General features: G+C 37.1%; 1 protein-coding gene across 1 annotated transcript in view; it reads right to left on the bottom strand.

Annotated features, from left to right (window-relative positions):
- Positions 1 to 13,959, bottom strand: part of FOXP1 (forkhead box P1) — a 282,687-nt gene that overhangs the window by 5,129 nt on the left and 263,599 nt on the right. Inside the window, 4 exon segments of the mRNA XM_049776850.1 lie at positions 1,772 to 1,938; positions 7,420 to 7,489; positions 9,221 to 9,342; positions 13,337 to 13,438. Coding sequence (XP_049632807.1) covers positions 1,772 to 1,938; positions 7,420 to 7,489; positions 9,221 to 9,342; positions 13,337 to 13,438 — 461 coding nt within the window.

Below are 13,959 nucleotides of genomic sequence, written 5' to 3'. Positions count from 1 at the left end.
TATTTTTTCTAAAATGGTTTACTACCTGAGTCAATACTACTGTCATATCACTGATTTGAAGATGATTATGATAAAAATAAAATCAGAACCACCAAATTTCTTTAAGAAAAACAAAAAACAGCTAGTATCAGTGTGAAAGACAAACATGTTCTTAAAACATTGTGGAGTAAATGCTATATAAATATAAATGGTTACTTGCATCTTTAACAATCCTTTTCAAAGCACTTTGAATATAAAATACAAATGCTATATATAAACCAATTTCAGATTTCCCAAACCCAGTAATTACCCAAGAAGATAGCAATTCTTTCCACTGTATTAGATGCCAATTCATTTTGTTCTTAATTGTGCTACATGGTCATTTTTCCTTCCTATCCATCCAATTTTCTTAAAATAAGGTTTTGGTCAGGAATTGAGAATGACTACATGACTAGAAGCTCATTCTAGGAGCTGACAGTACCACAAATATTGGATTAGAAATACTGGATTAGGGCCGGTGAGGTGGCGCTAGAGGTAAGATCTGCCTTGCAAGCGCTAGCCAAGGAAGGACCGAGGTTCAATCCTCCGGTGTCCCATATTGTCCCCACAAGCCAGGGGCATTTCTGAGCACTTAGCCAGGAGTAACCCCTGAGCTTCAAATGGGTGTGGCCGAAAAACCAAACAAACAAACAAAAAAGAAATACTGGGTTTGAAACTGCACAGTTACTTGAAAAAGGTGGATGTTGTCATTCTATAGCAGCCCCAGCAATTTCATTCATCTGGAACAATGAAGGTTCTCTGTTCTGTTTAAAAATCGTCCTGGGAGAGAGGAAGTTGATCTAGTCACTCCAGGACTTTCAGGTCACCCACCAGTCCATAGGTTGTATCAGCCTTAAGGTTCAGTCTTCCCTGTAGTTCGCTCAGTCTGACTGGGCACCATTCACATTCAGCATGGACAACCATTACCGATCACTTCATTCCGTCATATGTGCACTCATTATACTGCCGTCTGCTGCTATAATGCTCCTATTAATTTTCCTTTTGATATTTTAAGAGCAGTCTATAAATCATGCTGCCTTTCATTTGTGCCATCATTAATGCTTGGTAATAAAGCTTCAGCATCTTGTTGGAGGTTAAACTGATCATACAAGTAAACAATCATCCTCTGTTGCTTTTTTTTTTAAGGGCTTCTCAGGAGGGGATCAGGAAAGCTGGGATGGGGTGCGGTGGCAATTATTGATCAGGCAATTAAAAGCAAGGGCCCAAAGACATACTATTCTGCCAATATACCTGGGTCCATGCCACTAGTACTCATAGGCATTCAAGACTGTCTGTATCTGCTAATGCTCTGGGATACCATGGAGAGCCAGGGATAGAACCCAGCTTGGCCATGTGCAAGAAAAGCACCTTAATCCCTGTGCTATCTATTTGACCCAAAAATCCTTTTATATTTTCCTGGCTAGATTAAGAAGTTCCAAATGTTTAACAAGCTACGAGTTTTTAAAACAGAGATGCATACACATTTTAGGGGGACTAGGGTGATGTGAATAGAATTAGGCCCAAGATTCCAGACAGAGAAAAAGAGATAATGTACCCATTTTAGCATTGTGTGCAACTGCAGGGGGCTATGATGTCAATGGCCTTAATAGAAAAGTCAATCAAGAGTCCATTAATGGGCAACAGAGTTAAAATTCTTCAGAACAGTCTTCAATCGAGGTCCTAGGAAATTAGCAAAATCTGACAAGAAGGGCTCATCACCAGGAGGAGTGGAGTGTGTGGAGACAATACTTACACAGCTTGCATAGGGGATCTGCCGGGGCTGCTGTCGCTCTCATTGCTGTTGGTATGCTCCATTGTCCCATTCAGCTCTTCCCGGATCGCGCTGGCCAAGTTGCCCAGAGTGGGATTTCCCATGGAAGCAGTAGTGTATAGAGGTATACTATTCTCAGCCATCGAAGCCTGCCACCAACCGAGAGGAAATTATATAAGGATATAGGGTATATGCACAGAGAGGGGAACTATTAACAGGAGGACTATTTCATAATCGTCGGATTCAGTCCGTTGTGGCATGGTTGGAAAATACAACATTTTAAGAAAGCATCAAAGGAAATTGGAGTAAGATTTGTGACCAGGTTCCAAACCTGGCTTAAAATGTTGCCTGGGGGTTGAGGGCTAAGTTGTGAGGGGGACAGAACACCCCCCGCAAGAGGATGGACTCAATTCAGTCCTGCTGGGGAAAGTCACATGGTTTAGACAAGGCAATCTAATATGAGGTTTGTGTCTGATGTCTTTTTTTCAAGAGGAACGGAATATTTCTAGATCACAGGGAAATATAATGGAATTTTCATTTCTTTATCCACTTTGATGACTCCAGTATTGGATATTAAAGATTTGATTAGATTATTCTGGCTGCACAGCTCAAACTTATGAGAACTTCCATAAACATTTACCTCTTAGATCCTATAGAAAAGAAAAAGATTATAGACTTGGAATCGATTTTTATCTCTCCCCCCCATCTTTTCCGTTTTAATGATTTTTGAATCTGCTCAGTGTAGATTGAGATAACTGGCTGAAGGTAACACCATGCAATTTTTCAGACATAGACCAATCACCTGAAATTTTAGAATTCAAGAAAAAAAAATCTCTGGCAATAGAAAGCTCTAAATCATATTTCTCTGGGAGTACTTAAGTACATCCATATTGAAGATGACAAAGTCATTTCAAATGAGTGTCAGCAAAAAAGTATAGAAATGAAGGAAAAGAAAGAAAATTTAAACTTTATATGGGTGACCATTCACTTCATAACTTAATGCACTTGAATAAATGACCAATCAGTTTAAAATACAAACAACAACAAAATAAAATATAGACAACAGTCAAATTATCACTGGACAAGTTTCTCAGGGTCCATGTTGCTTCATTTGCATAGTAACTATGATCCTGACTTGTCCTCTTATTAAAGGGGACAGGATTTTCAAAGCTGGTTGCTGTAATCAGACCAAGATTGATCAAAAGTGTCTGCTCGTTTTCCATTTTAATGAGGAAAAAAGTATACCCAGAAGACAAACTGGCATAGTGACTTGAACTGGTCAGTCAAACAAAGTCCAAAGTCTTAGAGAAAAACGTGTGCTAAGGAGCAAGAGAACATGAAAGAAGAAAAAAGTGTACAGAGATAGATGCAGGAATTCTGCAGCTGACAGCTTCGGTGTCACTGTGAAAATTTCAAAATCAGAAATGTCTACAAGATTCACCATACCCCTGATAATAATCAAACAAATCTAGCCCAGCATAGGTGAAAAGACTATTTCAAAGTTAGTCCTTCTGCCAGTCAAAGGTTTTCTATTCCTTCTTTTCCAAATTTAGAAAACTGTTATTCCTTTTAAATAGTGTATGAGAGAGACAGAAAGAATGAGTAAGTGTGTGGGGGTGGGGATGAAGGGTAGGATGGTTATTTCTGAATGTGGGAAATTCATTTTGATGAACAGTAAATCTGAACATTACTGACTCTCCCTATAGTTTGTCAAACACTTTGCAGCATGTATTTTATTCTCAACAGATCGTAATTGCAATAAAGCAAATTTTTTCCTTTCTTTTTTTTGGAAGAGCAAAAAGTAAGAGCAGTTGCCTGAGTGTGTGTGTGTGTGTGTGTGTGTGTGTGTGTGTGTGTGTGTTTTTTCCCTCTTTCCCCAAACTGCAGCTGGACAATCTTAACTGCCTTGATTTGAGACAATACAGTGGTCATGCCTTTTTCAGTAATGGAAATGCTGCTGAGACCATCATCTGAATTACTGAAATTACCATAGATCATTTTGTTATTAAAAAGCCAGGACAAGGAAAAAGTAGAGCCACCACTAACTTGGCATTTCAGCAGTGAGCCCTGAGCGTCACTAGGTATGGCCCCAAAACAAAAAAATAGGCAATTATGTAAATTAATTATACCATACTTTAAGATAATTAAAAATTAAGAAGGCAAAACTGGAATGTTTGTAAAAGTGTTCTTGAGGTACCAGAGAGATAGGACAAAGGAGAAGATAGTCCCGCAAGCCCAGCAAGAGTGAGCCCTAAGTATAGCTGGGTTACCCCAAAATAAAAATAAAGAATATTCTTTGGTACGAGAGATGAGCTTGCTACCCAACAGGATAATTTTCTTCTGGTCTTCTTGGTCCTCCAAGTGTCTTTTTCATTTGTTTGTTTGTTTGTTTTGGGGCCATACCCAGTGACGCTCAGGGGTTACTCCTAACTATCTGCTCAGAAATTGCTCCTGGCTTGGGGGGGACCATATGGGACGCTGGGGACAGAACCAGATCTGTCCTGGGCAGCCACATTCAAGGCAAATGCTCTATTGCTGTGCTATCTCTCTGGTCCCACCTCAAAGTGTCTTAAGGTCATTTCTGATTGATTTGAGATGGGGACACAATTGCCATAGTGACAGGTCTCCAGAAGGTAAGCACTTAAACTGAGCTCTTGGTTCTCAGATAAGAAAGAAATATGTGGTTGAAAAAAAACCAGCCTGTCCCCCTACAACAAGTTATACAGGCTTCAAAGAGAACCTGGTGTCTGATAAAGAGAGACCATAGAATGTTCCTTGGTGAGTGAGTGATCAAAGTAACCTGCCCAGCATTTAAAAAAAAAAAAAAAACAGAGTCCACCAACTGTTCATATTTAGCAACCTGATTCATTTTTAGAGTAGCTATCCACTTACAAGCAGGTGAGTTACAGTTTTTATAATGGACTTAATTATATAAATGAGTATGTGCGTAGTATATAGTTTCAAATATAACCAGCATCTGTTTCCCTCTCAGCTCCAAAAGGTGGTTAAGTAAAGGTGCCCAAGTCTGCAGGTGTCATCATTCTTGGAATACAAACTATGCCTCTCAGATCCTTGGGGGAAAGGCAGTCTATAAATACAAAGCTTTATGGTTACCCTTAGTTACTTTACTTTTTCAGAGCATAATGCAATCTGTCCCAAGTCCAATGTTTTATTTCTGTAGAGGATTCTGCTGTCCTATTTTATATATTGTGTATCACGCATTATGTTGCTCTAGTAATCTTAAGATTTGCTCCACTATTATTTTTACTTGTTGTGAAAAATGGAAATGGAGAATAATGGAAAAGGAAGAGACCTGCTCGTAGAATCCTGATTTAATTTACATGGCAGAAAGCTGTCCTTGAGACTGTTACTGACCAAAGATCTAGACTTGAAAAGGGGAAACTTCCAGTCCTCAAATCATCAATATAGAATGATTAGCTTATTCACAAAGCCGCCTTACTTCTTTGAAAAACTGGGGTATGTTACTAGAAACAAGAAAGATGGCAAAGGATGGTTTCCCCACAAAAAGAAAGAAAGAAAGAAAGAAAGAAAGAAAGAAAGAAAGAAAGAAAGAAAGAAAGAAAGAAAGAAAGAAAGAAAGAAAGAAAGAAAGAAAGAAAGAAAGAAAGAAAAGGAGAGGAGAGGAGAGGAGAGGAGAGGAGAGGAGAGGAGAGGAGAGGAGAGGAGAGGAGAGGAGAGGAGAGGAGAGGAGAGGAGAGGAGAAGAGAAGAGAAGAGAAGAGAAGAGAAGAGAAGAGAAGAGAAGAGAAGAGAAGAGAAGAGAAGAGAAAAGAGAAAAGAAAAGAAAAGAAAAGAAAAGAAAAGAAAAGAAAAGAAAAGAAAAGAAAAGAAGGGTTTTCGATGAAACATGAAGAGCTCTGTAATGGTAAAGGATACTAATTGAAATTAGTTACATCATTAAAAGAATTGAGAGGATGGGGCCTGCATTACTTTTTTTTACCCGCCTCGTGTATGTAAAATGTGCTTGTAATTGTAATACTATTCCAGAAAGAGCAGCCTTTAAAAATTCACACTTCACAAGACTCCAGGGGAAATAAGTTACTAATGAATGGTATTTACAGTGGCAGCATCTAAGCGTGCTTTCATTTGCTTTACTAAAGTTACTGTGTAAACTACAAGTAATTAAAAGAAACGCGGAAAGTAGTTCCTCCTATTAAATTTGGTTCAGGGTAAAAATAAATAAATGTAATTACTGAAAAGCTAAGTTCATTGAATTTGCCTCTGAACTGAAACCGTTTAAAAAAAAAAAGAAAGAAAGAAAGTATCATCCCTTCTTGGGAGCCTTAAATCTCTAGTCTCTATTTAGTGCTTTAGAAAAACAATCCTGTGGCGGACAGTGTAGATGCTCAGTAAATATTTGTTAAGGACTAGTTAGGAAACAAGATCCTCCTCATTTTCTTTTTCTCTTCCTCACCCCTGCCCCCAAGTCTTTTTTTTTTTTTTCCATAATGACAAGAGTTGCCTCATTTTTTTCATGATCATTCTTTTGGATCCTTTATTCTTGTAAACTGTTAGTCATCTATCTACTTCTGTCAGCCTTTTGGAAAGTTAGCCATTCTTACTGTCGCATCTAAAATTCAATCTGGGGATCATATTGGCTCCCCAACATGAATGCATAGTGTAAATACTGTAATGGTAGAGATTATCCACAGTGGATCTCTTTACATACAAAATGTATTGTTAAGAGATCTAGAAGATCTGTCTTCTCCAACAATCTGAGTAGGGTCAAAAGCAAACAGAACCAATGGCCACAGGATCATAAGCCTACCTGTGAACTCCTGAGGGAGGCCTGAGAAGTATCTAGGCACTTTAATGGCAGGGGACAGCAGAAAGCCTCCTCCATTAGTGGAATGCCATTTGTCAGATAACAAGAATGCGGTTACAAAAAGGGCTGCCAGATGCCAGAGGCCCTGGTAACTCCAATTGTGTGGGAATCTCTCTTCTGCTCACTGTTGGTGTCTTCAGCCCCTAGTAACAATGGTTATGTAACAAGCGCTGGGTTTGTCGGTAAGAAACAAAACATTCTGTGAGCATATTATGCAATGCTGAGCATTCTTCTGGAAACCTACAGCATTTTTCTTAACTGCCTCTATCACTTAAACAAAAACAGTTTCAGTTTCGTTCACTTTTCCAAACGAACCCAAGATCTCCCCAAGAAAGAAAAGGTGCTAAAACAAGACTTTACGAAAAGAGGAAGAAATAAAAAAGCTGCTCCGCTTTCTCTTTAAACCCATGAACAATAGAAGGTCATGTGACACAGTGGCCTATCATCCCGCACATTAATAGCTGTGCTAGAGTAATTACACTTGTGGTATTTTTGCCTCAAGTGAAATTCTGAAATAAGAGGATGGAAATTATGATACTGCTGATAAATATTAATAAGTGAACTTTTAATTTTTTTTGCCACAATATTCAAAATGCTAAGCATCCTGCTAATGCTGAAGCAGCCCGATGTGTTTGCCTCCAGGGAGCACGATGCTTTGTGCACTTAAGAAAAAAGTTTAACAGAATTAAAATTTAATATCTAATTAGAGCAAGGCTAATATATTTTGAAATGAGTGGGGGAGACATGTGCCTCTGCTGCAGAGATGGGATGGCCATTAATCTTACCTGTAAAGCCGCATTGAGAGGTGTGCAGTAGGCGTGGCTGCTCTGCATGTTTTTAATAAGGGAAGGGTTACTGCATAAAACAAAGATAAAAAAAAAAAAAAACTCCAAGTTAAACACTAGCAACCTTCGAGTTCCTAGCTAAATTTTGTTTTAAGCTTGCTGCTAGCCTTCCCTAAGCATAAACTGCCCCCAATAATAACACCAAAGAAGTTAAGCTATTTGGATATCCTTGGGCTTTCTCGGGCTTTTCCATGTGAATACTTCTAGGTAGGACCAGTGTGCTTTTCAAGCAAACTGCGAGTGAAAATTGGGCTAAAGTCTGAGTGGACTTGAGTGTAACCTTCAGAGATAAAATTTTTGATCAGCAAAATATTAACCTCTGTAAACACAGAGTAGTTGTGCTGACTCCACATGGAAGGCAGAAGACTGAGGGCATCAGACAGCCAAAATTTCCTGGGTGTGACCAAGGGGAATCCCGATACTCTGACAACTCCAGAATTTGAATTCTACACTGTCTACTAGAAGAACAGCAGAATGGCTCACAAAGAACATCTCTGAGGCCCAAAGTCTTGATGCATCAAAATAAATTGTGATGCGGGTGTCTTCCCAAATATGGGAGAGAGGACTGACTTGGTGTCTGGAATGCCTCGTCAAATATGGGAGAGCAGCATGAGAATTATCTGATCGCAGTATCCAAATGAAAATAAGACTACTGTTTTCAGAAAAAATCTCTCACTCAGTAAGAGTGAAAAATTATAAATAATCACTTATGACTCTCAGTAGGACAGGGCCTAAATTTATCAGCAATTTTTAAAGGCTATATATATGAGTATATGCATTGTTATCAATTTCTTTACTACTCAGGGAGCATTCTAATCCTTCATTTCACTACATTAATGTTATATCCAATAATACATAAGGCATTAACCCCATTAAATTTACATGTTAATTCTAAGTAAAAGCTTCCTTTATATTTGGAGGAATTATGGGCACAGAGAAAGTTGCAAGGTCCCCATAAGCTGCTGAATTCAAAATGCAACCAACATTTGCATTAAAGACTTCAAAAAAGCATTACTCAAGGCATTGGTGTTCCAAAGAGAAACGAGAGAAATACATGTACAAATCACACAATTTAGTTCCGTTGCAGAAAGCTGTGGCACTGCTACGTGGTGAAATGCAAACTACATGGGATGAGTCAACCATGCAAAGCCAAAGCAACAGCAGAAAAAAAAACAAAAGCAAGTAAAGGCTCTTACTGTGCGACAAGCTCGTCAAAGTTTTCATCGGGGCAGTATTTGCGAGGACGGCCTCGTTGAATATGGCGGCCACGTTTAAACTCTTCATCATCAACTGTCCAAAAGGACCCAAACTCATCCTCTACTCTGATAAAGCACTTATGCAGTGAGAGGTTGGTGCGAATGGCACCCTGGGATAGGAGCAGCAGCAAAGGAGATGAAGTGGCAACAAAAGGAGACGGGGTTGGGGGCAGAACAGACATCCAATACAGGGAACAGGAAAAAGAAAATAAAATGCAATAAGCATAAGCAAATGGTTTGTGAGGGTTAATATGCATTGCCACCTAAAAGCTACTAGCATGTGATGCAACAAAGACCGGCAAGCAGGGCAGGGGGACTGGTGGGTATACAAAACAGGAGGGATGAAATGCTTTTTTGCTTCCCTTAACTGAGACAACGTGAAACCAGTTCTTTCATCTAACACCATCTAGCAGCCAAAAGCCTCTATGTTATACTTGTTAGCACAATCCAAGCTAGGCTAAAAAGTTCAAACATGGTGGACGTACCCACTGATCTTTTGTGGCCTTCGTTTTTGGAATTCTACTTCATCCACTGTCCATACTGCCCCTTTAACGTTTTCTACTCGCACAAAACACTTGTGAAGACTAAGATTATGACGCACTGCATTCTGCAGCAAGTATAAAAGAGAGAACATTTACATTTTCTATAAGAAAAGACTAAAAAAGAAAAAAACCACCCAAAAATACAGCAGTAAATTCAGCCTAACAGTCCCCATTTGTAAAACCATCCCAAGAGCTGTTGTTACCACCCCCGGGATGACTTTCTTATGGTCTAGGGAGCCTCTTCAAAGGCAAAATATATTTTTAAAGAAACAATAACAAAAAAAAAAAAACAAATGATGAATTAATAGTACTTTGCATCTGAGGTTCATCTCTGGTAATAGTTAACCAGAACAAATAGTTTGTATTTAGTTTGACTATGCACGGGGATCACTTCTGGTGGATTTGGGGAAATATATGGAGTTCCAGAGACTGAACCCAGGTGAGCAGCATGCAAGTGCCTTCACAATCTCTTCAGCCCCAACAAATAGTCTTAAAAATATGATATAAACTCGAAATTAGATTTCACAGTAAAAATTTAAAAAATACAATTAGCATGGCTTCAAAATATGGACACCTGTAAAGTATGAAACTGACCCTTTTGGCCCACTTATCAACTAATAAAAAGGGTAGTTACATATTTTTAGCATGAAAGACAATTACTAAGTTAGTATTGTTAAATAGTTTTTTTTTTTAAGTCAGGAAAATTCTAAATTGAGTTTTGCCATTGAGAGTATCTCCCACTCTAGCTGACAAGGGGTGATGGATACTGACCCCAAAAGACCAGTATCCATCATCAACCTATATTTTACTTTCTCAAATATATGTAAAAGTTGACCTTTATTATGGGTAGGAGGTTTAATTAATCAAGAAAACAACACAGAACTAGAACTTTCAATGGCAAACTGAGGATATTCCTACAGTTGATTTTTTTCGACAGACACATTTTTTTTCATGATTGAAAAGTAATTTCTGGTCATTCCTAAACTGAGATCCTTGACATATATCATTTATCACAAAGGAAAATCTCAACTGAAGGGTAAAGCACTTTTTAACATCTCTTTCCTTTAAATTTCAGGAAAACCCAAAGCCCTCTAGAGCATAGTAACAAGTATGGCTTTGTTTCTCTATTATTCCTGCCACAATTTAAAGACTTAGACTTAAAATCAAATGAATAGACTATAAAGACTCATATGTCATTTACTCAAAACATTCTTCATAGGTGACCACTGGTATATAAAAAGCTGATACACACAAACTCCTGGTGCACCTCATATAATCCCTTCAAGTCTGTTGTTACTGCTCAAATAATTTATCGCCCTCTCCTTCCATCTTTTTTGCAACACTCCCTCTCTACTTTATATTTCAAGGAAGCAAATCTTTTTAGGTGGGGGAATGTTTCAAATATCCCATATTTGTAACTGGTGATTCGTGAGATTTCCACAAAGGTAAAATTTATTCTCTGGTGTCATATATTTAGGAACTAAAATTTAGGCAAGGTAAGGTAACCTGTTCAAAATGAGAATCCACAGGATGAATTCTCAGAGAACTTTGTTTTGGTGCTAGGGACCATAGCCAAGGTCTCATGTATCTAAGACATGTGTTAACTCAACAAATTTTTTGAACAACATCATCATAATTAGGGTAGGTGCCAGGCATCCAACTGACAAAAAAGATGCCCCTGATTCAAACAGGTTTGAGTAAAAACAAATGAAAATTCCTGGGACCAGAGCAATAGCACAGTGGGTAGGACATTTGCCTTGCATGCGACTGATTGGGGTTTGATCCTATATATCCCTGAACCTGCCAGGGGTAATTTCTGAGTACAGAGCCACAAGTAACCCTGATTGCTGCCAAGCAATGCGTCAAAAGAAAACAAAACAAAAATAAATAAAAATTCCTGAAAAATATTCAGTGCTAAAATTATTCTGAGCAGAATAATTTTCTTTGTCATAGAAATCATAGTTTGGTTTTCCTTTTGTTTTTCACGCTTCACAAAAGCTTAACATGTTCACTTGGGGTGTGCTGTTATCTCTGAAAACAATACTGAAAAGGCTATAAAAAATAAACCAAAATTTTCCTACAGTAATATAGGCAGAGCACATATCTGGCATATATAACTGGGAAGTAAGAAATCCTTCTCCTCATTCCAATCATTGCATAATCCATTAAAAAATATTTGAGCCAGGGAGCTAACACAAGTGGTGGAATACATGTTAGCATGTGCAAGGTCCCAAGTTTTATAAATGGAACAATAAGCCGCCATTCCCCATCTTGTAACTAGCACATGTTACAAGTAAGCACATGTAAGTCTGGTGGCCTTCAGACCCCCATGCACAGTCAAACCAAGCTTTGCTGATTGTCTCTGGATCTCAACAACACAGCAAAGTTGGCACCTTCAGAAAAAAAAAATAAAGCACTGGAATACACATTAAGATTTAAAGATGCTCATTTAAAAAAGGACTTCTACAGCTTCTGAACTATCTCATGTGACAGTAAGTAAGACATAAAGTCAGAACTAGAGGTTTGTTTCTCAAGACTAAATTGAACAAAAGCAACTCAAATCTAATTTTTAAGAGTTCTTTTCAGCCATAATTTTAACAAGACATCTTTGTCTAAAATCACAGTACAAATAAGGACACTTATTTCTGAGTCATTAGGTATTTCATCTAAGGTTGTTTTTATCAGTGGCACTTTTCTTTCAGCTCACAAAAATGAAAATATTAAACCTAAATGTCTGAGCTTAGAAAAAAACATGTTCTCAACTGGTATTTAAAAATATGACAATTATTTATAATAAGAAATTTGAAAACAATATGTCAGTTTTATGTCATACTTTCTAAATTTTGGAAAGCATTTATAGACAAAAAACTTTGCATTTTTATGTTTCAGGAAAAAAAAAGAGGGTCAGTTTTGAACAGGTTCCTTCCTTTCAATATTCATGTATCTTAATTTGAGTTATAATAGAAATTCATAATTCTGTGAAGTTAATAAATTCTAGATTATATTCATTTTCCTTTAAGTGAAAGTAAATAATTAAAGTAACTGAGGAAATTTTTTTTTACATTTACTTTTTAAAAATCTTTCTACATATAATTAAAAAAAAGTAACAAGGAAGATAATTATTTGAATTAAAGCTTGCCTTATATCTTTGATTTATCAAACCCTGTCCTACTTATAATATTATAACATAAAAACATACTAAAAGGTCTTCATTTTAAGTTTTCAAATATCTTGTAATTTAGGAATTATAAATTTTAGGAGGGTAATTTAAAGAAAAAAAAAAGACTTCCTGGCCCTCATCTATGGCAAATATATTGCCTCCCGAGAACTGAGAAGGTAGAGAAGTCCAAAAGTATCTAAAGGTTTAATCTAATGGACCCTATGATCAAATGGTGAACTGGGAACAAAGTATGTTATGTAACTCATGATAAATGAGGGCATCCAACAAGAAGAGAATTTACATAATTAGAAGTTACTTTTCTTCCAGTGAGTACTTTTGAATATGTGACAGATAATCTCTTGACTTAAAACAAATCCAAAATGCAATAATACATTTGCTTTCTCCTGTAAGAATATTCATGTAGAGGACTGGACACTATATTGCAGTCTTCTCCACTATTCGGGTTAAAGAAATTTTATTTCACTAATGAAAGCTATGTCAAATTTGACTGGTCACCTTTATCAAAGTAATTAATAGGTAAAAAAATAAGTTATCTATGCATCTTGACAAACACTGGTGGTAGCTTAACACCTGAATACATGAGGTTTGTGTAAGTTATAGGATAACCTCAACATTAGGGCTTCAAAGGGTCATTTGCTGTTCTTACATACTTAAACAGGAGAGAGAATGTTACCATTTAGTCTCTAAACACCTGTTGCTAACAAAATGTGAGTCTTCCATTCTAGCATTTCAACCAGAACGGCACTATTTTCTCCATCAAATACCCCTCTAAACACTCGAGTATAGCAAACAATTTAAACACAACAGTGGTATTTTATTAAAAACAAACTCTCCTTTCTAAGAGATCTAGATCTAAACAGGCCTGCAAGAAAGCTTACCTTCCATGTGGCTGCATTGCGTCGGAAGTAAGCAAACATTCGTGTGAACCAATTATAGATTTCATTTAGTGTTAGCTGCTTTTCTGGAGATTCAAGAATGGCCTGTGAGGCAGAATTCACACAAGATGGTAATTTATGACCAAATCAGCAGAATCATCATTATAATGTTTCTTGAAAATATAAAACAACTGAATCAAAGCTACATCCTAAGGAAGGTTTCCCAAAATGATCTGAGATTAATGGTTAGATTTAACAGTTCAATAGAAAAATTCAAAATAGAATTACCTAATTGTTTTGAGTTTTTATTTCTGTTTCCGCACAGAAATATTAATTTATTAGTCATTCATAAAGCAGAATCAAAGAGAAATGCAAAACATTTCACTAGCTGATTAAAGCTCAGTAATTATTTAGAGCTCAGATTAATTCTAGGGATCAGAGATTACTGTAGCTTGTGATAATTGACTTGCCATCTTTAAACAGGCTCATTTTCACTGTTGTGTGAAATGAATTTCCTAATAATCACATCGTATTGTAATACTTAATCAAAAGCAATTATGTTATATATTGCAGTTTTTAAAAACCTTATAGAAAAGGTTTTAGCATGCTTGCATACTAAACGGTTT

The sequence above is a fragment of the Suncus etruscus genome, chromosome 7 (assembly GCF_024139225.1).
Source record: "Suncus etruscus isolate mSunEtr1 chromosome 7, mSunEtr1.pri.cur, whole genome shotgun sequence".
In the NCBI taxonomy this organism is placed as follows: Eukaryota; Metazoa; Chordata; class Mammalia; order Eulipotyphla; family Soricidae; genus Suncus; species Suncus etruscus.
This window is presented reverse-complemented; position numbering and strand designations above follow the sequence as displayed.